This window comes from Episyrphus balteatus, chromosome 4 (assembly GCF_945859705.1).
Source record: "Episyrphus balteatus chromosome 4, idEpiBalt1.1, whole genome shotgun sequence".
Classification (NCBI taxonomy): Eukaryota; Metazoa; Arthropoda; class Insecta; order Diptera; family Syrphidae; genus Episyrphus; species Episyrphus balteatus.
The window spans coordinates 58,338,487-58,361,542 of NC_079137.1; the positions used below are offsets into that span (position 1 = coordinate 58,338,487).

At 30.2% G+C, this 23,056-nt stretch overlaps 5 protein-coding genes across 5 annotated transcripts; 3 read left to right on the plus strand and 2 right to left on the minus strand.

Annotated features, from left to right (window-relative positions):
- The first annotated feature begins 1,973 nt into the window (after positions 1-1,973).
- On the plus strand, positions 1,974-2,958 carry LOC129919945 (RNA exonuclease 4). The gene has a single exon (XM_056001069.1). The coding sequence runs from the start codon at positions 2,100-2,102 to the stop codon at positions 2,943-2,945; it is 846 nt and encodes a 281-aa protein (XP_055857044.1). The 5' UTR covers positions 1,974-2,099; the 3' UTR covers positions 2,946-2,958.
- Positions 2,959-3,073: 115 nt separating this feature from the next.
- LOC129919947 (putative uncharacterized protein DDB_G0286901) lies at positions 3,074-7,803 on the minus strand. Its single transcript, XM_056001070.1, has 2 exons — positions 7,256-7,803; positions 3,074-3,680 (listed from the first exon to the last, which is right to left on the minus strand). The coding sequence occupies exons 1-2, from the start codon at positions 7,673-7,675 to the stop codon at positions 3,366-3,368; spliced, it is 735 nt and encodes a 244-aa protein (XP_055857045.1). The 5' UTR covers positions 7,676-7,803; the 3' UTR covers positions 3,074-3,365.
- Positions 7,804-11,103: 3,300 nt separating this feature from the next.
- LOC129919614 (histone H2A, sperm-like) lies at positions 11,104-11,704 on the plus strand. Its single transcript, XM_056000558.1, has one exon. It carries the CDS (start codon positions 11,173-11,175, stop codon positions 11,584-11,586), a length of 414 nt encoding a protein of 137 aa, XP_055856533.1. The 5' UTR covers positions 11,104-11,172; the 3' UTR covers positions 11,587-11,704.
- A 763-nt stretch (positions 11,705-12,467) lies between these two features.
- On the minus strand, positions 12,468-12,900 carry LOC129918948 (uncharacterized). The gene has a single exon (XM_055999719.1). It carries the CDS (start codon positions 12,837-12,839, stop codon positions 12,468-12,470), a length of 372 nt encoding a protein of 123 aa, XP_055855694.1. The 5' UTR covers positions 12,840-12,900.
- Positions 12,901-15,911: 3,011 nt separating this feature from the next.
- LOC129918947 (late histone H2B.L4-like) lies at positions 15,912-16,418 on the plus strand. The gene has a single exon (XM_055999718.1). The coding sequence runs from the start codon at positions 15,976-15,978 to the stop codon at positions 16,354-16,356; it is 381 nt and encodes a 126-aa protein (XP_055855693.1). The 5' UTR covers positions 15,912-15,975; the 3' UTR covers positions 16,357-16,418.
- Positions 16,419-23,056: the final 6,638 nt, after the last annotated feature.

The following is a 23,056-nucleotide window of genomic DNA, read 5'->3' on the forward strand; positions in this document are numbered from 1 at the left end:
TGGTCAAGCCTTTATGGTCTTAAAATGTAGTTAAGAATATACAAATGATTTTTGGTTTTTTGCAAAAAAAAAAAAAATTTGAATCCAACATGGATGCCATGGCCATTCAAATGGTTTTTTTTTTGTGAATTTTTTTTTGCATCCATCATGGATGTAAAAGCTGAAACACAATCACGCTTTGCCGTCGATTTTGACAACTGCGAAAAGTTCAACTATAGGAAATCTGTGTATCCTCACACAATGACGCTTTTCTTACGTACGCTTTTTTTGACAAACGTAAGGAAACGTAAGAAAGCGAGCAAAAGTTCAACCAGACTGAACTTTTGCTCGCTTTCTGACATTTAACAGACATAGTTACAGTCACCCACATTATTATTGCGCCAAATGTGAATAAAAAAAAAAAAAATAATTGCAAAACTATGTGTGTTTTTTAATTTCTCTATATAGATTTTGCACAAAAAAAAACACATCGAGATATTTTAAATCAAAACAATTTACGTATTAAAAACAAAAAAAATTTAATGATGTTTTAGACTGAGTTTTATTGTTAAAAACAATATATTTTGATTGGTTTTGTTTTTATAAATATAGGATTAAAGAATAAACAAATTTCTATGCATTTTTTAAACACATTAATATCCTTTTTCATTTTTCCACAATTAAATCAAGATAAAGACTTGGCCCAATAATTTTGTGAGCGAGTGTGTTTTTTTTATTTGACAGCAGATTTTATGTTGCAATCAGCTGTTCAAAGTCAAAGTGACAGAAGCGCGCTTTGAGGATTTCTCAACGTAACGCAACGAAGCGACGCCCTGAAGCGTGATTGTGTTTCAGCTTTAATAGCCATACCTACAATAAAGACAAGAACAACATTTTTGACAGACAGCATGTAGCTATTTACTGTGGTGCCAGATATTTGGACGGATTTCAAATATCCCGATGCCGTTTTTTTGTGCAAAATCTACACAGAGAAACAAAAAACACACCTGATGTGAAAAAAATCCAGAATATTTTTTTTTATTTTTTAAAATAAAACAAACAAAAAAATTGTATGTAATAGCCTTTTCACACCAAGCCAAAAACGCGGTTTTTGCGAAAAACCCCAAAAACCTATATCAAAAACACAAGTTTTTCCATACATTTTTCATAAACCACAAGTTTTCGTAAAACACAAGTTTTTGATTAAACTCGTCAAAAACCTGAAAATGAAAACATTCAACTCCAAACGAAATAACCAAACAAACCTTTTGAGAAATTCAGCAACAATTCAGCACACAAAAAAAAAAGAACTGACAGCAGACAAAAAAGAAGAACTGACAGGCAAAGATAACTAGTAGTTTTACAAATGCGGTTTGTTAATTTTTTTTGATAATATAAATCAAATTGGTTTTTTTATTTCTTTCATTAATTACAGAAAATGGCATAGCACAAAAAAAAAACAAAAAAATAAAATGATGTGGGGGACCAAAGATGAGGAGTTCCTGTTGGAACTTTGTCTAAAGAATTTGAGAGGCGGCCAATTTATTATTCTCTCTATATTAAAATGAAACTACATAATTTAACGACCAAATAAATAAAATTGTATTTAAATTGTCAGAGTTTATTTTATTTGATCAATTTGGTGAGCTCAAGCTGATTGTAACAACAAAAATAAATAAATCCCACTGAAAACTTGACATTTGGATGTCAAAACATTATAAACGTCAAACAAAAACCTGTAAACTTGTGGTGTGAATGCTTTTCAGGTTTTTGAAAACTTTTTGCCATAAACCGCGTTTTTGGGTTTGGTGTGAAAAGGCTATAAAAAAAACCACTCATGAATGCCCAATGGAACGCACCAATCAGCTTCAATGAAACCACCCCCTTAATCATCGTATCTTCGAACGCACTCCTTTGCTGTCATTTTTCTATTTTTCTGAATTCTGCAACTTCAACAACAAAACACGCTGACCAAAAAGCAGCTGGCTATAAAATTTTTGTTTCGTTCTCAGTTTCCATTCTTTATTTTCACATAAATTCAGTTAAAAAACGTAACTATTTTCATAACAGTGCCGAAAATACCTACCCAACATTTGCAATAAAAAAACAATCCCACAAAAATGGATATCGAACGCCAAAACAAACACAAAAAATCCCCTCGAAAACCAAATGAAAACAAATCCAAAACTACTACAGAAGAAATTCGACCAAATGTCAAAACAAAGAAGCCACCACTGCCAATTGTTGTAATGCAACAACAAAAACCATCTTTGAGTCGAAAGAATGCTGGTACAAATTGGTCAAGTGTATTGGCAGCAATAAATGCGGCCGAAGGTCCAATAACATTACCAGAAGCCATAGAGGCTACACGTAAAACTGTCTCAACTTCTGGTTTACCATCGACCCAAAACCAACCTAAAAACAATCGCAAAAAACAACGCTACGAGATTGTAGCAATGGATTGCGAAATGGTTGGTGTTGGACCTAGCGGCAATGATGATATGCTTGCTAGGGTTTCAATTGTCAAAAAGAGTGGCGAAGTTCTGATGGACAAGTTTGTCAAACCAAGAGAACCTGTCACTGACTATCGGACAAGTGTCAGTGGCATTCGACCACGAGACATTGAACATGGGGAAGAGTTTGACAAAGTTCAAGCTGAGGTTATTGTCCTGCTTCAGGGCAAGATCCTTGTTGGCCATGGCATTTATAATGACTTGGCTGTTCTTCATATTAAACATCCCGCCTCAAATATCAGAGACACGGCGAGATACAAGCCTCTTGCTCGTCTTGTATCAAATGGCCGTACTCCGAGTTTGAAAAGACTTAGCGAGGCTATTCTCGGCAAAGAGATTCAAACTGGAGAACACAACTCCGTGGAAGATGCTCGGGCAGCAATGAGCATATACAATCGCCTTAGCATCGATTGGGAAAAGTACATCGAGAAGAAGAAACGAAGCCACAAATGAAAATAACTTTCCTTTTTTGTTTGAAAACAATTTTATTATTTCTATTTTTCTCACTTCTAAAATATTTAAAAAACAAATAAATCAAAAAAATGTAAAACACAAAAAACACTTTTGTCCTATTTTTCTGATAGCGACCAAAGTTTAAGTTTTTCCTAGCGAATAATTACAAGAAAAAAAAAATCTTTTTATTTACATTTTTTTATATAGATTTTTATAAAAATATGAAAAATTTGTTGTTAAGTTTTCTGCACTTTTTCGCTAAAAAATCCATTTAATCGATGATAATAATAAAGAAAAAATCTATCGCAAAAAAAAAAATTGTATTTAAATTTGTAAATTGAATTTATGTTTTTTGTTTTGTTTTCTCTACAACATGCTCTTATTTTCTTCGTGGTCTTGATATGAGAGAGAGTATTAGTATTAAGCTATACTCGGTGATGTTGATGATGATGACTCTACTGTTGGTATTGTCGTTGTTGTTTCTGTTGTTATTGCTTCTTCTTCATCATTATGCGATGAGGACGGTGATGCTGCTGCTGATGATGATGATGATGACGATTCGTCATCTTTCATTAATTGCTCTAATGGTTCTTCTGACGTCGTTGTCGCCGCCGTTGATGGGACATCTATTTGACTATTTTTGATTGCATTATGACGCTCGAGGAGATCCTTCCATGGATCAACAAGCATTGACGGATGGTAGTAATCGTTTCTAGAATTGTTGTCCGATTTATTCTGCAATGACAAAAATATAGTTGAAATGGGAGTTTTTTATTTTCTGTGCATGCAGAATTCTTAACATGCTATAGTTTGCTGGGTTCTTTCTTCTTAATTCTTAACTTACTTAAAATTATATCCATAACTTACGAGTAGAATATAATTTTTCACTTCTTGTTTTTATCATTAATTGGTCGATTAAGGGTTAACGATAATAATTTTATTTGATTATCTAGACCGGAGCAAAAGCTTCCCGGGAAATGTGTGATTGAATACAAGCAAAACGAAAACTAATTATTGTACATTCTCTAATTGCAACTTCTTCTATTTAATCATTTTTATCAACAAAAAAAAACCGACTTTTATGGATCAAAAATGGGTTTTATATTTTTTCTCATATTTTCTTTAGCCAAAACTGAACGAAATTGTAATGGGACTACACTGCAGACACCAGTTTTCCTATACAAAAAGAATTATCAAAATTGGTTCACTCAGTCCAAAGTTACATAAAAAAAAATATACAGACGAATTGAATACCTCCTCCTTTTTGGAAGTCGGTAAAACAGTTTACTTGGTAACAACTTGCTTGTAAGAGCTGGGTGTTGTTAGAGTGACCTATATCACTGGAATGTTATATCTCGTGATGTGACAAGAGCTGTAGTAGTGGTCTAATACCAATGCATTTAATAATAAGAAAGTTTAATATATCTCTAAAAATGGTAAAGAAAACTACAACTTTTTAAACACGAGATTGCGGATATCGGTCCGCAATGAATTTAAAATGCAACAAAAGCATTGTTTCTATTAAATGATAATGATAACCAGTGTAGTTAGAATAAATTTGAAGGCAAGGAGCTGAATTTAAAAAATTTGCAGCCAAATAATACCGCTTTGAAAAAAAATGGGTCATATAAATATACCTATAATATAATATTAAAATTTCAGTTAATTTGCCTCTGTTCATGTCTGTGGTGGATTTTTTTTTTTTTTTTTGTAAAAAGCTTTAATTTTAAGAGCTATATTTTTATAAATCGGAAATCTAAGTTTTTGGAGCAAATGCATTTTTCAAGGAGCGTTAAATAGCCAGCAATAGAATTTTTTACTAATGCAATTTTTCCAAGGTTCACAAAAAATAAAATCTACTTTAAAAATTAAAAAAAAAAATTGTGGAAACATCGTCCCCATGTCAGACCTTAAGAAATTTGCAGATCGCGTCCGAAGGTAAGTAAGCCTGCTTACCGTTTAGTTCATCAAAGTTAACTAGCAACTTCTGTCGAAATGATGTTGTTATGTCCACAAACGAGATGCGAACTGGCAACAAATTTAAGTGCAGCATATAAAATGAATCGACTAGAATACGTTGAGCTTTTGGGAACTGACAAATTTTTCTGAGAAGCTTTCCGATGTGCGAGTGACTTTTTAGCAAATTTATGAAAATGAAGTAACAAGAATAGATGCTGATCTTTGCGTAAAGAGCTCTATTTAATCGTTTTTTTTTTTTTTTTAATTAATCAAGAAAATTGTAAAATAGATTTGTTTTGTTAAAGGAATAAATAGCTAGATGATAAATTAAGGGGTTTTCTTATGCAAAATGCAAGAAGGTTCACACAGTTTATACTTTTCCTTACGATTGGTTCTATTGAAGAGTTAATGAATTCTTCAACATTTTAAGAATTATTGAGTGAAAATCAACCAAGGGAAAATAATGAAATTTATTAAATAATAGATGAGTTAAAAATTGATGTTGCTTTTTTTTACTATCAGACATGGAATATTTTCACACATCGGCCTAGAATCTAAATCTGGAAAATTGGGAAGACTATAATGAAATACCTATTGGAATATAGTTTCAAATTTGTATGTGGTTTGTTTTTTGTTTGAAAAATCAGGGCTTAATTAATTTAATTTTTATTTTCAGGTTAAGAATTTTTAAATAATAATAATAATAAATATATTTCCAGCTTTTTTTACCCTAAAAACTATTTTGTTTTATTTTCCTCTTTTAGTTGGCAATTATTTGTTTGATTTTTATTAAGGTTTGGTTCAGGTTTTTATTGTGATATTTTGGTTTTCAGAAATGAATTGATGATTTTTTTAGGTGAAAATGCAGTACCTTGCCATATTATTAGGCCCAAGCGAAAAAAATAAAATTTTTTGCTTCATGTTGCTGAGTTTTTAAAGTTTTTGTCGAAATATCTTAAATTTTTTTCTGTCTCATTTACTTACACTAATCATGTAGATATGGATTGAGTTAAAAAAAAAGTTAAAGAATTCATAAATTTTGATAAAGAATAACGTGCAAAAGAGAATAAGCTAAGAAGTTTTCTATGGAATTCATGATCGGAAAATTTCATCTTGAATCAATACAGAAGATCTGATCGTTTGGTTGTTAAGTAATGTTCTTAGATTTGGGACAGTTTTTTTTTCTCGTAGAAGATCAGACGAGCAGAGCTATTCACAGTATGTTTCCACCTTTTTTTTTAACTCAATCCGTATATACATGATAAGTGTAAGTAAATGAGACAAAAAAAAAAAAAACTAAGACATTTCGACAAAAACTTTAAAAATTTAGCAACATGAAAAATTGTATTTTTTTTCGCTTGAGCCTAACAATATGGCAAGGTACTGTAGTTATTTTTGAAAACTTTTTTAGATTTAAGGCCGTCGCAAAAAGGAGACAACTATTAAGTATCGGCCGATAGAAAAGTTTGCTCCCGAAGGTACAACATTTCCTTTAAACAAAAGTATTTAGTACCTAGTCGACTATTATCTTTGAAATACTTTTTCAGTATAGCAAAGTAGTTTTAAGTAATAAAAAGTAGATAAATATTTCCAAAGGAACGCAGCTATTATTATCAGCCGAGTGTGCGCATCCAACCAACCCGACCCAACGGACGCATAGTTTTGCAAATACTTGACATAAATATTTTTCAATATTTTAGTCAGTTGTTGTATTTACTATGGACTATGGTATTAAGCTTCATTTCAGCAATTGAAAATAAAAAAAATAAAGAAAAGTTTAACACACGAAATGGTTCCACGTTAACGAATAGGTACAATTATGTGCCATTTCAATGGAAGTAAAAGACATAAATCAAGTAATACATTCATTAATTGGTTTCTCGTGAATAGTTGGGAGTTTCGTTCTTCCAAAATGGAAATAATAGAAAGTAATGAAAAGGGAATAGGTTCTAAAAATGAACTCAACAAACCAAAAAAAAAAAAATACTGACCCAATTCAAAAAGAACAAAAGAAAAGAAAAGGCTCTTATAAGAAACACTTGTTTCATAAAGGAAGCTTGGGTTGGGACAAGGGACATCGATTTTTAAAAGAAGAAATATTGTCATTTCGATATATCCACATAATTATCATCTTTCTAAATAAATCTAAGTTTTAAGGCGCCAAAATTCATAATCCTCAAAATCATTGGTTTTTCGCTAAGATTGTCTATGATTATAATTTATTAATGTTTAATAGTTTCTTAGAATAATCAAAAAGGGTTTTGCAACCAGGTAGAAAGTGTAACCAAGCGTCTTTTGTCCTAAAAAAAATACCCAAACAAAACCAACTCCATTTTTTCTAGAATACTTACATATTTCTGTCCATAATAAGGTTGTTGACGATTCCCACTATATCTCTGCTGATGATGTTGATTATAATTTGGTTGCAGGTTATTTTGATAATTATTTTGATGATTGTGATGGCCATTTCCACCAGAATTCGAATTATTGCCGCCACCTCCTCGATTTGCATTGAAATAACGATTGTTTCCTCCTCCACCATTGCCACCACGTCTGCGATTATTACTATTATTATAATTTGATTGGTTATAATTTATATTTCCATGATTATTATAATTTGTATTATTTTGTTTATGTGGAGTTGATGAGTGCATTTTGGATTTGCCAGCAAATTCAGGCACAAAACCTTCGGTTTGTGATGGATATTGAGGCAAATGGCGGGCATATGGTGATTCCAAATTTTGACCATAGTTTTTGCGCGGCGTACTCATTTTTAAAAAATCACAAATTATTAATTTTATAAGACACTTTTGCAAAATTTTAGAATATTTTTGTAAACAAAAATTTTTGTTGTTCTTCCGTCTGACAAGCAAGAAAAATGTATCCTAGTTCCACACATGAGAACTTATCAAAATGGACAAATGAAATAGGTTCCACAATAATAATTAGGAAGAAAAAAAAAACTCATTCCATTTCCATTAAGAAAATGGACGTGTTCAGGGAAATAAAATGTGGTAATTGTATTAAGGCGAAGTTTACATTTAAAATAATTTCAGAAATTGACTTTGAGAAATAGTTTTTCAAAAAACTCTTAATATCATTCAACATAGCTTATATTTAAGTTTGAATTTATTTTAAATATTAGGTGTGTTTTTTTGTTTATCTATATAGATTTTGTGCAAAAAAACGACATCGAGATTTTTGAAATCGAAACAATTTACCTACGTGTTAAAAACAACAAAAACTTTATCTGTATAGATTTTTGAAAAATCCAGATAATTATCCAGATTTTACTTTCTCTCGATAAAAACAGTAGTGCCAAGGTAGTTTAATTGTTGTGTTCATACAGAAATATCTGAAAATATTAAAAAAAAAAGCGGAGAAAATGAGGTTTGAAAAAAGCTCTCATAGAAAAAAATAATCAAAAATTTGTTTGACATAGTTGCATTGAAATGTTAATATTTCGGTATATACGCAATGCACTTTTCAGATAAAAGTCTGAAATGGATCCTGATAAGATTGTTGAACAAATACATATATACATAAAATTTCCAAAGTTTTTTCGAAAAGTTAGAAATAAAAATAAAAAAGTTTCCACGTTTGATTTTTACAAAATCGAAAAAAAAATTCAATATGGATACCTTCAAACGCTTATAACATAAGAACGACGCAACTAATTTAAATGGTTATGGTCTTAAAATGAAGCTATGAATATACCAATGATTTTTGGTTTTTTGTGAAATTTTTTTTTTTTAATCCAACATGGATGCCATCGCCATACGAATGGTTTTTGTTTTTTTGTGAAAATTTTTTTTTGCATCCAATATGGATGTAATGGCCTTCCCACTTCGGAGTTAAAATAAAAAAAAAAAAACAAAAGCAACATTTTTGACAGACAGCTGCCAAAGTTTATGTACAGTGGTGCCAAATGTTTGCATGGATTTCAAAAATCCCGATGTGGTTTTTTTGCACAAAATCTATATAGATAAACAAAAAACACACCTATTAAAATAATACATATTTTCAGAAATTAAAGTTTAAGGCCTTAACTACAATGACCTAAAAAGCCATTCAACAACTAAAAAAATTGTACTTTAAACCAAAAAATAATCTTTTTCTATCATTATTTTTAATTTTGTGGTCCGAAAACTGTCACAAAATGAGTTTGAAAATTTTCATTTTCTGCAAAAAGTGGCTGATGTTATACCTTAAAGGTACAACTCAACGGCCACTTTTTGCAAAGAAAAAAAAAACAAAAAGTGAAAACTTTCAAACTCATTTCGTGACGGTTTTTCTGACCACTGCAGAAAGATTATTTTTTGGTTTAAAATACAATTTTGGTAGTTTTTTCCAAAAACAAATAGCGCTAGAAAGAAACAAAAATTTTTCCATTTTTTTACTCTTTAGGTCATTGTAGTTAGGGCTTAATTCTAATATAGTGTAAGAGTGTACAAATTGTTATTTAGACAAAAAAAAGCTTTCTGCATCATAATTTTAATGGTCAAAAGAGACGTGCAGTTTTTTCACTGGAGCAAAATAAAATAACACGGGCTCTTATATGAGAAAAATCTGCATGCAGCGCAGAGTTGAGTCATTCCTACTAACAATACTAATAAACAAAATTGTTTGTCGGGATGTCTCTATTTTTAAATTCATGCCAAGTTTCATTGCAGCCACAACAAGAAACAACAAAAATACAAAATACTTGCTATTTGGCATTACTGATATTAACTGTTGACACAAAAAAATAATAGATATCAAGGTTATCAATTTTTTGACAGAAATCGGCATCAAAAATTTAAAAAGTATAATGCACATGTATTTTGGGCTTAGTTGTTTAAGCCTAGTACGCTGCTGAAGCAAAAAGAAATTTTCCATACAAAATTTCATTAACGAAATTCTGTAGAGTTTTCACTCATTTGTCACTTACTTTTTACTGTCCTGTGCATTTTTTTTTTTTTTTTTGACTCCAAGAGTAGTTTGACGGTTTTTTCACTTTTAATTCATTTATTTCTTGCTTCAAAAATTATTTTCTGTTGATTTTTCTTGATTTAAAATTAATTTTGAATTTTTTTATTTTAACTTTGACAGAATACTTGATGATATTCATTCGTTAGCATTTTCGTTGTCGACTTTGGAGACTTGAAAATTTTTCGTTTCGCATCAGCAGCGTACTAGGCTTTAAGACTAGTACAAAATTTAATCCATAGAGGGTAAAGTGTTTTTGATAACCGTTGCGATGTTTCAAAAACAAAACAAAAAAAAATATCATAATCGGAGCTTTTCGACTCTAGTTTATTATGGTCGTACTCGAGAGCAAAAAATTTGATCATCCAGAACACAAAAATAGTTTTGAAACTACGACAAAAATAAAAGTTTTTTGAAGTTTTATCTAGACCATTTTTTATAGGAATCGCCCTACAACCATTTCTTAAGACTAATATTTTGTTATAAGAATAGAAACTTTAAAGCCTAGTACGCAGCTGAAGCGAAACGAAATTTTCCATAAAAATTTGTTAATGAAGCAAATACGTGCGACGCAGTCGTGCACTTTACATTACTAGTTTAACGAACAAAAAAAGTTCAATGACCTTCAATTTTATTAAAGGCACTTTTTACTGTGTGACTCTATGTGCTCATTTTTACTTCCAACAAAAGGAAATGTAGGTAGGTATTGCTAAAAAAATACCTCCGTTATTGCCTAACTTCAATGCAAAGCTGCATCGATTCTCTACGACAGGGGTGGCAAACCTTTTAAGAGCCCCGCCTATGGCGTGACATATAGTTTTGATCTAGGTTTTTAGTGACTACTAGAAAGTATACAAACTAGGAACAAAAATAAATAAACTTAAGCAACGCATCAACAAAATCTCAAGAAAAATCTGTACTGGAAAAATCGTTGAAAGTTGCTCAAATGTGCAATTGGATTACCCAGTTGGTGGAGTGCCGGAAATATTTCATAGCGTGCCACTAATGACATGCCATTGGTTCGCCATCCCTGCATTACGATTTCTTTTTACATATCATTGCCTCTTATGAGCTTTGCTGACCTCTACTTTTTCATTTGCTTCGGGTGCAAGTGGCCTTGAATGAAAAATCTTACTATACATAATTTTGTCTTAAGACATAACTGAATGCTTCTTATGTATCCAAGCCAAATGCACTAAAAAAGCAATGATTTTTTTAACAAAAATGTACCGTTAGAATCACATGATTTATTCATTCTTTTTCTTTTACCAAATTTTATTAGCAATTTTAATTTTTTAGTATGCTTAAGACACTCTTAGTGAAAAGACTCAAAACCATAATTATGTCAGGCGCAGGTAAAGTTTTCAAAATACGTAGGACCCGTTCAAGTCGGGCTGGAATTAATTTTCCTGTATCACGTGTTTTACGTTATTTGCGTAAAGGCCAATATGCTGACCATATTCAAGTTGGTGCTTCTGTTTATGCATCTACAATTCTCGAATACCTTGTTGCAGAAATTCTTGAACTATCTGCAGCTCGTGCGAAAGAAGGTAGATGCAAAAGAATTAAGCCTCGTCATATACTCTTAGCTGTGAGAAATGATAACGAACTTGATGAGCTACTTCAACATGTAACAATTGCTGAAGGTGGCGTTATTCCACATATTTCTGAGCGGCTTTTACCAAAGAAAAGTCGTTTAAACAAGAAGAAGTGAGAAGATAACAACATTCAGCTAAAATTGAAATAAAATGTTCTTTTGAGAACAATTATAGAAAAATTCTTGCTGTACGAAACAAGGATAAAATTGCGAAAAGCAAAAAAAACGTTCTTTTCAGGACGAACATTTTATTCAATTAAGAGATTGAAATTTATTTCAAAAAGGTATCAAAATCACAATGAAAACAATTTGGGATAAACGCAATGGACTTAACTTCACAGGACATAATTCCACAATGGCTTGATACTACAATCTTGTGGGAAATAACTCCACATTCGATTAGGGACTTGTCTACCAAAACCTTTAGTATCCCCAAGCATTCACATGCAAGCTTTGCAACTTGCCTTCTAACCGTTGTTTTGTTTAACATGGGAGCTAGATTAGTGGACTTATGTCGTATCTTAAAAAAACATTAACTACCGAATATTGTCTCATTAGAGCAGGACATTAGTTCATAATAAAATTGTTGAGTTATGAACCACAGAGATGAGAATCATGAAAATATTGAGTAACGGTAAAATAAGAACAGACAAAAAAATCAATATAAAATTTTCAAAAACTGTGAACAGTTTTTGCTTTAAATTTTTTTTAAAGGTTAACATTAGATTTTTTGAAATCTTTTTTAAATTTGTTGAGAATCCGAGAGTTCTTAGTTGGACCTTCAAGGATTTTTTTTGAAATTTCGTACCTACTTATTTCTGAAAAAAAAAGTTAATATCTCTTCAATTTAAAAACATTTTCGTTCTCAAAAGAACGTTGTAAGTTGTTTTTAGGTTTTGAGGTTTTTTAGGTTTCCCTTTTATTTTTAGATCGGGAAGGTTTTTGTTCTCAAAAGAACATTTTTTTTGTTTTGTTCAACTGAACTTTAAGTTGTCTTCTCACTTCTTTTTCTTGAACTGGCTTTTCCTGGGTAAAAGCTGTTCAGAAATATGTGGGAATACGCCTCCTTCAGCAATTGTAACATTTTGAAGTAACTTATCAAGTTCCTCGTCAGCTTTTATAGCTAAAAGTATATGACGAGGACTGATCCGTTTTCTTTTATTTTGGGTAGCACAATTACCAGCTAGTTCAAGAATTTCTGCAACCAAATACTCTAGAGCCGCAGTCATATACACAGAAGCACCAACTTGAATGTGCTCAGCGTAACGACCTTTACGCAAATATCGTAAAACACGTGATACTGGAAAATTTAATCCAGCCCGATTTGAACGGGCTCTGTGTTTTTTATAAACTTTACCTGCGCCAGACATTATTTTACACGAGTTGTTTCACTGGGGGAGTTTTAAACCAAACTGAAGCAAACAAAAGTTAAAAGAATGCAAAACAATTTTAGCGGTACTTTTGTGGGGAAAAAATTTGTTGCTAATTGGTTAATTGGATAGAGCGAGATAGGAAATTATATTTTGTCTGCAACTTTTACAAAAATTAGTTTTTTTTGTTATGCTGATGGTTGTTTTAGTCAAAAGAAGTATAGGAAAAGTTGAATATCGAGACATTAAGAAAAAATAAATGCACGATGACTAGTTGGACAGAATGAAAAAGTTTTATTTTTTAAATGGTTTTTAACTCGAAAAAATATACTATCTTTAAAAAAAAATAAACAAATATAATTTTTTTTTGGAAATTAAACATACAAATCGTAATATCCAACTAAAGAATAAGAATTCAAGCATAAGTGATGCTGGAATTCTTATTTATTTGCATTTATGTGCAAAAACTCAAAAACCAACAACTTCTTGCCTTTTGTTTCCAAAAAAAATAAGTTTCGTTTTTTTATGAATACAAAACTTTAAGAATAACAACAAAGAGCTGAAAAAATAATTGGCTCTTAAAAATCTAATTTTTTTTCCTACTTTTTTTTAAGTATTTCAAGATGCAGAGTATCTTTAAAGTTGGTAGTAAATAAACAAGTCGACATTTTTTGTCAAAAACGGCAAAACTATGTACCTATATTTCAGTTATTCCTTTTATAAATATTTTGAGTTTTATATAAATGAACCGCTGCACCAAATTCAACCAAAATCGTTGGTCGTTTGTGAAAATTTTTTTTAACTCTAATCTCCTAGATGGCTAATATTTGAGAAGTGACGGAAAAGCGGATACAAATCAGAAAATCGTAAAATTTTAAACCAAAACACTTTTCAGTTTTCACCGGTTTTCAGAGTGCGTTTTGAAGGATTGGAAAAGCTCCTCCTCATTTGTTTTAAATGAGTGTTGCCAGAACATTTTAGAGGCAATGGAGCCTAATTTGAAAAATCTTGAGCCAAAAATAGCCGCTTCCAAAAATGGTCAAAAAAGCGCATATAATTTTTATTTTATATAAGACTTTTGATTTTTTTTTTACTTAGGTGTAGGTGATAGGTGTATGTAAGTTAAGTTCATCAGATTTCAAGTATTATTATTTTTTTTTTTTCATATTGTTCATAAATTTTAGTTTTCATGCTCATTAAAATTAATTTTTAATGAATTAAAAATGAAAAATGTGGGCAAATTATTGTCTCTTAAATTATATTATTGTCTGGTTAAATTTTAATTCGTCAAGTAAAAAAATTAAAGAGCCAAATATTTATAAATCGGAAATCAGTGTTGCCAGAATATTTTTGAGGCAAGGAGCCGATTTTGAAAAATCTTGGAGCCAAAAATAGCCGCTTTCAAAAATGGTCCAAAAAAACGTAAATCAATTTTTTTGTGGTATGAGATTTTTGATTTTTTTTTAAATTTTCAGATAACTTTTATTTATCAGACTTCAAGTATAATTATTTGTTTTGTACTTTTTTGATACACTCTGGTTATTATGCTCATTAACTGGTGTTAAATTGAATTTGTAATACACAAAAATGAAAAATGTTTGCAAATTGGTTGTCTCTGTTCACATCTTTGGTGGATTTTTGTTGTAAGATCCTTTGATTTCAAAAAGGAGCCTTATACAGCTATGTTCAAAATTAAAAGAGACAAATTCCGATAAATCGTAAATCAAAATAATAAGGAGCGAGTCAAATGTTTAAGGAACTTGTTTGGCGATAAATAGCTGGCTCTGGCAATACCGTCGGAAATCACAATTTTAAGAGCGAGTTAAATCTTGAAGGATGACGATAAATAGCCGGATCTGTGTCAGTTCTATAAAATTAACCCTATATAGTATATCACCATTTGACATTTTTGGAAAAAAAAATTCTACAAAAACCATATGTATATTTCTTAATTTTTAAATGCTTTTTTGTCAAAATAGTACAATGTACACTGTACATTGTACAGTATATTTTACTATGATACTTTTAATTTTTAAAGTTCGGTTTTTTTTTTTTTTTTGAATTGTAAATTATGTTAACTGGAATGAAATGAAATCACATATTTTAACAACTTACCAAAATCATTATTATGTTGAGTTGCATTTTTCGATTTTTACTCACATAAAATACAAATTTAAAAATTAGTTCAAAATATTAGTATTAAAAATAGTTAAATAAAGGTTTAAACAAAACTAATAATAATATTATGAAACTTTGACTAAGGTTTTTCTAGATAATTCGGAACTCTTAACATTTAGAACATAATTCTTTAAGCGCTCATATCTAGGGTTATAAAAAATCATTTTATTATTAATGCATTTGCTTTACATTACAAATTTAAAAAAATATTCATTGTAAATAAAAAAATGCATACAAAATATTTATTGGAACTGGAAAATATTTGCATTAAAAACAATTTTTTATTGCAGCTTAAAAATATTTTCATTGAAAAAAATACATATTTATTGCAAGTTAAACTTTTTTGGATTAAAAATAAAATTATTGCAAAAGAAAAAATGTTTCATTGAAAACAAAATTTTTATTACAAATAAAAATATTTTGCATTAAAAAAATTTTAATTGCAAATACATTTATTTTTGAATTTAAAAAAAAAGAATGCAAAATGTGTGCATTTTTTTAACACTCATCGAATTTCTTACAATTTTCACCACTTGGCCTTATACTAGCTCCAATTTTTTTTTTTCTTTTAAAGTCAATACATACATACATATCTCCAAAATATTCTGAAAAAAATTCACGCCAAGAAAACGTTAATAATTTCTCTTTAAAAAAGATTTTATCATAATGTTAAGGTTTTGTGCAATCTGGGTGTTTGAGATTCCCCCCTTTCTTGAAACAATATTCGATTTACCGGTATTGTCTACACCAAATTATTATAAACAAAGAAAAAGTTCCCAAAAAAAAATGTAACATCCATAAATCCTAGTGGTAACTTCTCAAAACAAACAAAACCAATTCCATGTCCAATTCAAATTATATAAATAGCAGTGTTTTCCTAGGAAAGCTATTCAGTGTAATTTTGTGTCTACATTTGTCATAAGGTCTCGTGTTTAATATTTTTTTTTTTTAAGTCAACATGCCACCTAAGGCAAATGCAACTACAACAAAGAAATCTGAAAAAGCTCCAAGGAGTACAAACAGATCTCTTGATTCGAATAAGAGGAAGCGTAAGAGGCGTGAAACCTACGGTGTTTACATATACAAGGTATTGAAGCAAGTTCACGGTGATACGGGAATATCATCGAAAGCAATGCTTATCATGAATAATTTTGTGATTGATATTTTCGAGAGGCTCGCAGGCGAAGCATCACGTTTGGCTCAATATAATAAGAAACCAACCATAACAAGTCGTGAAATTCAAACAGCTGTGCGTTTGTTGTTGCCCGGTGAACTAGCTAAACATGCTATTAGTGAAGGCACTAAGGCAGTTACTAAGTATACAAGCTCCAGGGAATAGTTTTCTTGTGTACTTTTCACGTTTTCTTTCGTGTTTATGATAATGATAAAGGCCCTTCTAAGGGCCGACAGTAAATTTTTAAAGAGATATTTTATTGATATTCATTCTTTTTACTTGCTCTATAGGGCAAGTATTGGTTTCGTGTCGAAAAAAAAATTTGAGGTTTTAATCAAAACCAACATTACGATGATGGAGAATTCCAAAAAAGTGGGTCTCGCAATTCCGTCCGTGCGTCTGTACGTCTGTGCGTCTGTGCGTCTGTGCGTCTGTGCGGTTGTGCGTCCATCTGTACACATTTCCACAGCCTAAACGGGTGGACGGATTTTCTTCAAATTTGATACAGATGATTTTTATGGAATTCTGAAAGTTGGTTTTTTTTTGTTTTTTTATATCTCGTTTAGAACGTATACCTCCTATACAAAAAAATACGATATTACGAATTTCTCGAAAACGGCTCTAACGATTTTGATCAAACTTTGTATACGTAATATTTGAAGCAATGGCAATAAAACTGCATTTTTATTTTTTCTCAAAAAAGTCAAACAACAAAAAAAAAATTTTCATGCCCTAAATGTCGGCTCTTCCCCAATATCAATTTTTTTTTTTAGTTAGGAGCCAGCTTTTAAAATCTACAAGTAGACTAACATAAAAGTGCTTTGAACTGCAAGAGCAAGTACGTGCGACCTCAGTCGTGCATTTTATTTTTTTTTTGCATTAAAAATTCCACAACAGAAACCTATTTCTAAGATTTTCTTAGCGGGTCAGCTAACTGGAGTTTCCTTACTGTAAAAAGCATTTGCTTCTATACAAGGATAGCAAAGCGTAGAATTTCTGTCTGTTTTTAATCATCGACAGTTTTGACCGCTATGCAATTGAATGTTAAAATTAAAACGAGACAAATAATTCAGAATGTATAGATGCTATTTAAACATACTGACAAACTGTACATAATGAGAAATAGAGGTAATAGGTCAAACATAAAAGTAAATATTTTGTTTACTTTTTTAGTAACTAGAAAAGCAGATCCATATACTGCCGTGCTAAGCAAAAAGGGCGCATATCCATTTTTGTAGTTTTGAGATAAATGCATTTTACTGAAAAAAGAAAAGGTTGAGAATTGTAAATGTGCTCAATTTCAAAAATGATTTAAAGCAACTTTTAGTAGGAAAATTATAATTTTTAGTTTACACAATAATTAAATATTGTTCAAGTTTCCCAAATGTGTATCTATTTTTTTTTATTTTTTGAGTTTTAGTAATAAATGCATTTTTCTATTGAGGAATACAGCGGAGTAATATCGTTGTGCTCATCTTCATTGACTATTTTGAGCCACTTAGAATTGAAAATGCGTTGTTTTTAGTTAACATATAATTGTTTCAGGATGTCAAATATGCCTTTAACTCAATTTTGGATTTTTGGCTCATGCTTAGTACGGCAGTATAGGTAAGGAATATTATGCATTTACAATCAACCGGAATGAATGATTTTATTTTCATAGTCCACGATTCTAAAATCTACTATTGTAAGGGCATCTAAATTGCAATATTGAACTAATTAAATACCTAGATTATTTTGAAAATGAAAATTATAATGATACTTTATAATTTTTGTGGCGAAAAAAGTTTTGTAGTATAAACTATAAAGAATATTCATCAGTTTTTTACCGACTTCCAAAAAGGAGGAGGTATTCAATTCGTCTGTATTTTTTTTTTTTTTTTTTTTTTTATGTTTGTTACCGCATAACTTTGGACTGAGTGAACCAATTTTGATAATTCTTTTTGTATTAGAAATATAATAAGAAACCAACCAACCAACTGGTGGCTGCAGTGTGGTCCCATTTCAATTTCGTTCAGTTTAAGTCATATGAACTATTAGAAAAACCACAAAACCCCGTTTTGAATCATGGAAGTCGGTTTTTGTTTTTTTGATAAAAATGATTATTTATTAGCATATGTACATATTTAAAGCGATTTATTAGACATTCAAATCTAGGACGATTTTTCAAAAACTTTTCAAAAATACTATCACTTATTATACTCAATAAACTTCTATCATTGAATAATTATATATAGAAGTGACACCGATAGTTTCTAGCGCTACACAATTTTATTTTTTTCGGCAATCAGATGTACTAAAAAATCCCCAGAGAGAATGGGGCTTGTCTTAGAAAATTATTTTTCCAAAAATTTGTTTTTAAAAATGGAAATTTCACAAATACAAACGTAACAAAACAAATATCAAATAAAAATAAATTGTATCGACACGTCGACATCCTATAGTAGAAAAAAAAATAAGGAAATTTTACTCACATAAAACATAAAACAAATATCAAACAAAAATAAATCGTATCGACACATCGACATCCTATAAATGAAAAAATAAAATAAGGAAATTTTACTTATACATACAAAATTACACAAATATCAAACAAAAATATTGAAAAGTTAGTTATCCATAGTAACTCGAAACTAAAAACAAGAAATTTTTTATTAACGACGAGAATTTAAACAAAATTAAATATTATTGTTGTATATCCTAGGCACGTTATACCTTATAGGGCATGAAAGTTACCCTTGTTTCAATAGTCCTATTAGCGTAGGTGACAAGGTGATTGCTGTTTAATTTTGCTTTCTGAGTTCGTATCCCCACAGAGATTGCTATTTTTTATATTATATTTTGTTTTGGAATATTATGAAATGCGTAACAATTAGAGCCTTTTTTTGCTGAATCGAAACTTAAGCATTTAATTACAACATAAATCCTTATGTGACAGTTTACGCCGAAGTTAAAATAGAGCCTAAAAGTTTATGTTCAACATGAATTATTTAAGGTTCGTTTCAGCTAATGTAGACCAGTGCCAATCCGGTTTTCAGAGGGCAAAAGTTGAACAAATTATTACCAGCATAAGGGTGGTGGGAAAATTTAGGATAAATGGTATATGAAAGGGGAAAAATAAATTGCCCACAAAAAAATTGGGGGAAAGGGGGTGGGTGGGCGAAAAAGTGGGGTGGGTGTCAAAAATCATGGTTTTTTACGATTTCTGTCAAAACTAGACGTCCTATCGAAAATGGCCCTTAAAGAAAAAAAGAAAAACGTTAAGAAAAACTCAACGTAATAATTTAAATGAGGTAAGAGCTCAAACCAATAAGTCGTTTTGGCTCAAACTTTTTGTTTATTTTTGATTCCAAGGAGGGGAAATTGAAATTTTTTAACGGCACCAACTAGAGATGCTGCGAATAATGATTCGGTCGAATACCGAACATTCGACCACGCTTATATGTACATTCACTTACTATTAGGCTATTATTACTATAATTCACCAAAGCTTATCATTAGTAAATTTGATTTTCTACGAGCCTTCCCAATAATCAAATTAAAGGTTCACTTAAATATTTAACTGAATTATACATATTTCTCTCAACCAATATAAACAATTTAATACTCAGATTAAAGGCTAAAGCTCGGCTTAATTTAATACTTGAGTTTCATAACCATAAAATTTAACCGAGCATTAGCTTTTAACCTGAGTTGTTTTTATACACTAGCCCAAAAAGTTTAAGGAACAAAGGAAAATTGGTGATAGCTCCAAAACAAGTACCAATTCGATTTGATTTTTTCTACTAAGATAGATTTTTAGAAAAAAAAAATTTCAAAATCGTTGGAACCTTATAAATTTAAAAAAAAAAAAAAAAAAAAATAAAATTGGTATGCAATTTTGTAGAAATTACTAATCCAAAAACTATTATTTTCCCAAATTTTCTTTCTGTTTTATATCTAAACTATATAAATGCTTTTGTATAAAAAATTCGTTGAAATTAAATTGGTAGTTTGGCACGGTTCTACGGTAGGTTAATAATAATTTTAAAAAATGTCCATGATTGCCCAAAAACTATTATATAATTTTTTTAAACAAAATCACTGGTACCGTTTTCGAGAAAATTAAACATTTCCTAAATTGGTTTATGACAGGTATCGTTATTTTTGATAAAAAAAAAATTAGTTCTAGAAACCCCTATGGAGATTCTGCAAAAAATGCTACATACCAAGTTTGATGTTACTCGGTAGATCCATTTAGCTGTTCCTTTGGGAGGTGGCAAAGTACTACTTATAGTTAACTAGCGATTTTCAATAGAACGCACTTTCAACGAATTCAATACAAATCGTATCACTCGGGAAGAAGAGCATGAGTAGGTAGATGATAGTACTAGATTAAACAAAAAATCTACTATTAGCAGACTACCACCTCCAGTGGAACAGGGCTATAGTAATCCCATGTCTGATTGTTATCTCAACTTTTTTTTTGTACGAATGCATAGCTTGACTATATCATGACAAAATAAAAAGCATGTAAAAGCTACATTCTTCTAGTTTTAGAATCTTAGAACCAAATATGTATTTTATTTCAAATGGTGAAATAGAAAAATCATTGGAACTATCCCAAAACCACATTTTCTTGCATTTGCGATCAAAATATGCCCTTTTACCTTTTGAGTTTATTTGAACATTTTATTTATAAATATCGTTTAAATTTTAGATAACAAAAATGTTTTAATTAAAAATAAAGAAAAGTATCCAAAAATGGTACGAAAAGATTTTTTTTTCAAAATTTAACATTTTATAAAAACTTTTAATTTTTATTTGCAGTTGCAAATTTGAACAAAGCCGTATATCCAGAGTCCTTGTTCGCAAACATATGTAAATCAGTTTAAGCAAATAAACGAGGTTGTTTCGTATTGTATTAAAATACTTTAAAATAATGTGAAATATGGCCATATTGTATGAACTTGATCCCTACCTACTCTTGCATTATGCGGTTTAAGAAAATAGTAAGTATATGCCACAGTGCATGTGGAAAACATTCAAACAATGTGAACTACAACTTTGGCCTAGATATTATTACAAAAAGCACCCTAATCAAAATTAAATAAACACTTCTATAACTGAAGAAAATCTTCTTCTTCTCGTTAATAAAAACAAAAAACAAAATCCTTCCAAACATACATAAGAATCAAACATTCAAAAATAAATATTCAATTCAAAATAATACAAAAATTTAAAATAAATTCAATTTCAATATTACAGAAACAAAAAACAAACACACTACTAGCACAAAACAAAACAAATACAAATACACCAAATATAAATAATATTGTAAATGTGGTTACTTAGTAACCAAAAGTCCTTTTCAGGGATTTTTCGGCCATCGAATACACAATCCTCAAACGATTGTGGCTCCACCCCTAAAACATAGCGGACGTTTTTTCCGGTGTCACTTCTATATATAATTATTCAATGCTTCTATGTAGGATTATTTTTTAGTGAAACACTATCGGAGTTTCGTAGAAATATTGTATAGTTTAACAAGAAAAAAAAAAACTCATTCCTATTTCATTGATATCATATTTTGGACAGGTAAACCATTAAATACAAAAATAATACTCAATACTTTATTGTTTCATTTTGTATTCTTACTTCGCTTTCTGTTAATTCGTTTTTCACATCTTTGTTTTTGATAAGTTTGCATTCCTTTTTTGGTTTTTCGATAACTTCGTGTTTTGATTGATTTGTGATTTTTGAGCATTTTGCTATCCGTACTAGCAGTTGGCGTTTACATGCATTACAAAAACAACACGCAGCTGCCGATAGCAATAGAAGCTTAACCAAGCTTCGGATAGAATTTTGGCGAAGTGTTTAAGTTTACGTATTCCTTTCTCTTGGTGCATGCATATACATTTTTGTTCAGTGTTGATATTTGCGGAAAAAACACGCCTTCTCTTATTCATTTGAACTTGATAAAACTAGGAAATTTCTGATAGCCTAGTACGCACATCGGGAAAAATTTTATTTCTCATACAAATTTTTTCTCCGGACAAATTTTGTATTGAATATTTTTCCAAGCAGTACGCAGTTCACCCGCAAAATTTAACCCTTTTGAACCCAGCGTTACTTTCATGTAACATATATTAAAAAATTCGTAAAAAATATTCTATTATATAATTTTTTAGGTTTCGATGGCTTAGTTGAAAGATAATAATGTCTAGTTACTGCATAAGTACAAAAAGTTAGTCAAATATCATATTATTAATTTTTTTGTATCGAAAAAGGGAAATTCATTTTTGCGTAATATTTTTTTTTTTTATATATGGTCATAACTTTGAAAAAAAGAAGAAGTTGCATACATTATTGTTCTATAAAAAATTAATTTCCCAGTTGTCCGACTTTTTTTGGTGGTCATAGGCAGTGCATGTTACTTACATGTAACATGAAAGTTACACATTTTAGTTTTGCTATTTTTTATTTTGGAAAATAACTTTTTGCTATTCATATTTCTTAGTTGTGATGTTTTTGACACCATAATACTGAAAAAACATTTATTAATATTGATTTCCATAGCTTGGGTTCGAAAGGGTTAAATATTTGGAGCCCCTGTACAAAAAAAGTCTCCACTTAATTTTGCGCGGACAAATAATGTGCGAAGCATTATTCTGCTGGCAAAATTGTGACAAGAAAAAAAAAATAAAATACATACTTATAAAGTGAAGGCGAAATAAATAAAGGTATAACTACAACGGCCACTTTTTGCAAAAAGTCAAAAAGTGAAAATTTTCAAACTCATTGAGTTACAGTTTTTTCGACCACAAAATTAAAAATAATGATGCAGAAAGCTTATTTTTCGGTTTCAAAAACAATTTTTGTAGTT

Coding starts and splice junctions, on each gene's coding strand:
- LOC129919945 (XM_056001069.1), top strand. CDS start 2,100: ATGGATATCGAACGCCAAAACAAACACAAAAAATCCCCTCGAAAACCA.
- LOC129918948 (XM_055999719.1), bottom strand. CDS start 12,839: ATGTCTGGCGCAGGTAAAGTTTATAAAAAACACAGAGCCCGTTCAAAT.
- LOC129919614 (XM_056000558.1), top strand. CDS start 11,173: ATGCTTAAGACACTCTTAGTGAAAAGACTCAAAACCATAATTATGTCA.
- LOC129919947 (XM_056001070.1), bottom strand. CDS start 7,675: ATGAGTACGCCGCGCAAAAACTATGGTCAAAATTTGGAATCACCATAT. Junction 3,681..7,255: donor CTTATTATGGACAGAAATAT/GTAAGTATTCTA, acceptor TTGTCATTGCAG/AATAAATCGGACAACAATTC.
- LOC129918947 (XM_055999718.1), top strand. CDS start 15,976: ATGCCACCTAAGGCAAATGCAACTACAACAAAGAAATCTGAAAAAGCT.